This window comes from Carlito syrichta, unplaced genomic scaffold, assembly GCF_000164805.1.
Source record: "Carlito syrichta isolate Samal-C Ts95f unplaced genomic scaffold, Tarsius_syrichta-2.0.1 Scaffold305250, whole genome shotgun sequence".
Classification (NCBI taxonomy): domain Eukaryota; kingdom Metazoa; phylum Chordata; class Mammalia; order Primates; family Tarsiidae; genus Carlito; species Carlito syrichta.
The window spans coordinates 110692-113890 of NW_007249346.1; the positions used below are offsets into that span (position 1 = coordinate 110692).

Sequence of the window (3199 nt, forward strand, 5' to 3'; positions counted from 1 at the left end):
AGACATGAATACACGCAACATTATATGAATAACTATCTATGGTGGTAAAATTTCACAGGGAAATGAATAGCAGAAAATTTCTGAAAAGACTCCTTAGGGTTGATAATGACAAAGAAAGGATAAACATTGATCCAGAAATAGGTTACAGGTGGTAAAACTATAAAGAAAAGTAGAGAAGGGATTTCCATATAAATCAGGCTATCTCTTGAGGAAAGGGTAGGTGCTGGGTGCTTCTTGAGTACTGGCTCTGGTCTATTTCTTCACCTGGGTGGACCACTCAGATGTTTTCATCGTACATTAGTCTATGTGTACATGTTTTTTCCAATCACTTTAGCGGGTACAAATAATTTTTGGGTACATGGACGCATTGTATAGTCGCAAAAAAATCTAGACTTTAAGTGTACCCACCACTTTGTTCATATTTTATATACTTTTCTGTATGATTATTATATTTCACAATGACAAAGTTAAAGCTGACTGGGCACAATGGCTCATGCCTGTAATTCCAGCACTTTGGGAGACCGAGGTGAGAGGCTTACCTGAGCCCCTGGGTTTGAGACCTGCCTGGACAACATGGCGAGACCTTGTCTATAATAAATAAATTTTTAAAAAAATTAGCCAGGCGTGGTGGCACACCCCTGTAGTTCCAGCTGCTTAAAAGGCTGAGGCGGCAGGATCACCTGAGCCCAGCAGGTTGAGGCTGTGGTGGCCATGAATGTGCCACCGTACCTCAGCCTGGGTGACACAGTGAGATTCCAACACAACAACAAAAAAAAGTTAAAGTAGTATGTGGACTTTAAAATAATAGAAATGTAGAATATTATTTAAATTTTGTGTGATTATTGTGAATTAAATCTCTAACTTAGTAAAATTTCTTAATTAAAATAGTAGATGTTGACTGATGAAACTGAACAGAAACAGAAATGCCAATTTTGTTTTATTTTTTGATCAGATGGGCCCAGTTCTTTATCCATCCACTAATGATCAGAGATGCAATTGACCGTGAAGTTGAAGCTGTTGACAGTGGTAAGAGGAGTGCTTTATGTCTTATAGTTTTTTCCTTCATCAAACAAGTTGTTCAGTACATTTATTCTTCTTGGTCCCTGTGTCATTTTATCTCTATATTTTAAAGGGCTGAATTGAAATAGATGTATTGTGTTTATTTTTGAAGTCATTAAATGTCTAATTCAGTATAGATTTGAAATAAATGAAAATGATGGTGGACTTCAGTTTTTTTACCCTTTGTTTTTTAAGCTTTTCACCATAGTGGCTAATATTCCACAGGATAGGAACCAATTCTTCAAATTAATAATGGGTGTTTAAACTTTAAAAGTTCACTTGCTATTTTTGCATAAAGTGACAATTTCTCTGAGAGTTTATATTAAATATACCTTTCTATATTGATATAGCTTAACCTTTGTTACCCAGGTCTGTTGGTGCTTTGTGACTTGAATTTTGGTAGTTCTGAAAACAATTGGATATATCTTTATGGATAAAGAAACTAAGCCCCTGAGCAGGAAGTTCATTTAATTTTTCTTTTTGACTGTTTCTCTTATCTTTGAGATTTAAAGAATGAAGACAATAAGGAAAACTGTGTGCTTATATTGTATAGGGTGAGGCTTCATAATAGCTCTGTGCTATCACTATTCCTTAATTACATAATACCAACCAGTATCACCATTATAGGTTATCCCTGCTTGCATTATTTTAGCATCAGAAATATTTAATACTGGATTTAGAGTGACTTCCAATTCACATAGGTTAGGCTTGGATTACAGCAACTGAAGAGGCAAGTTCTCTATATCTGTTCCTCTGTTTGTAGCATTTTCCTCCGTGGCTTGACTTAGTATCTAGTTCTAATAATGACTGTGACATTCACTAGACTGAGTAAGCTATAGTTGGCTAGAGCCATTTGGAAGACAACAGGCCCCTGCTTAACTTACAGAAATATTTCTAGCTGTGATGCTCAGTTTATTTGTAAAAGAGAATGGGATGGTTAGGTTCTTCCTTGAAAGAACCTTGAAATCAAAGATTCATTTTCTTCATTTATGTTACTTGCCTACCATAATGTCTGTTTTATCTTAGACCCAGCTAAATATCTGTTGAATGGATGAAAAAAAAAATAACTAAGGATAACTCTAAAAGTACTTCTCATATGTTGAGACCTAAGAAATATTATCTGTGTCTTAAATGCTTATGAGTATATTTTTCTTCACACTGTTTCTAGAGTAGGTTGAAATCAGTGTTTATAAAAGTAGACCTTTAATTAGATTTTAAAAGTTTAAGTCAGAGTATATTTTATTATGCTTTAAAAAAATTATGTAGAAAAAGGCCAGGCATGGTGGCTTACACCTATAATCCCAGCACTTTGGGAAGCTGAGGTGAGAGGATTGCCTGAGCCCACAGGTTTGAGACCAGCCTGGACAACTTGGTGAGACCTCATCTCTAAAATAAATTTTTAAAAAATTAACTGGACATGGTGGTGCGTGCCTGTAGTTCCAGCTACTTGGAAGGCTGAGGTGGAATGATCACCTGAGCCCAATGGGTCGAGACTGCAGTGGCCATAAGCATGCCATTGCACCCCAGCCTGGGCGACAGAGTAAAACTCCAATTAAAAAAAAAAAAAGAAATTATGTAGAAAAATATATATACACATGTAACATATGATGTGTACAAACATATGCAGTACATAGTTTTGGTTTATGCTGAACTTTTAAGTAAAGGAGGATTTTGTTACATTTTTGTTCATTTGTTTCTTTGTTTTTAATGATAGAAGTCCTAGATTCAATTTGTGATCTGATATTTATAACTGTGCAATAAATTACTTGAATATTTATTAACCAGTTTTGAAAGCTCAATAATCAAGTTTTTTTTTTTCCTGTTCTATACAGATGGGGCAGTCTTTCTTCTGTCATTCAGGTGTTACTTGTCTCATTCACATCTTTCTAGTTGCCTGCATGCTTGGATGGCCAACTCTATATATAAGGAGATGAGGGCTGTTGAAACTTCAACAACTCTTGCAGCTTCATCTTTTTGTAGGGTCATTTTCTTTTTCTTTTATTTGTCTGCACCTGCTTATGACAGATTCTTTCTTTCCTGGCTTTTTAATTTTTTAGCTAATGCTAACTTTATTACTTCATCACTGTTCTTTGCATTGATTATCAGTTTTTGGTCAAATCTATCTATCTTTCCTCCCTCC

General features: G+C 35.2%; 1 protein-coding gene across 2 annotated transcripts in view; it reads left to right on the top strand.

Moving 5' to 3' along the window:
• The first annotated feature begins 948 nt into the window (after nt 1-948).
• NRDC (nardilysin convertase) overlaps nt 949-3199 on the top strand; it is a 44913-nt gene continuing 42662 nt past the window's right edge. For both annotated transcript variants that reach the window (XM_008061431.2, XM_021714127.1), the window contains exon 1: nt 949-1026. In XM_008061431.2, coding sequence (XP_008059622.1) covers nt 981-1026 — 46 coding nt within the window. In that variant the 5' untranslated portion in view covers nt 949-980. The remainder of the gene's footprint in view (nt 1027-3199) is intronic.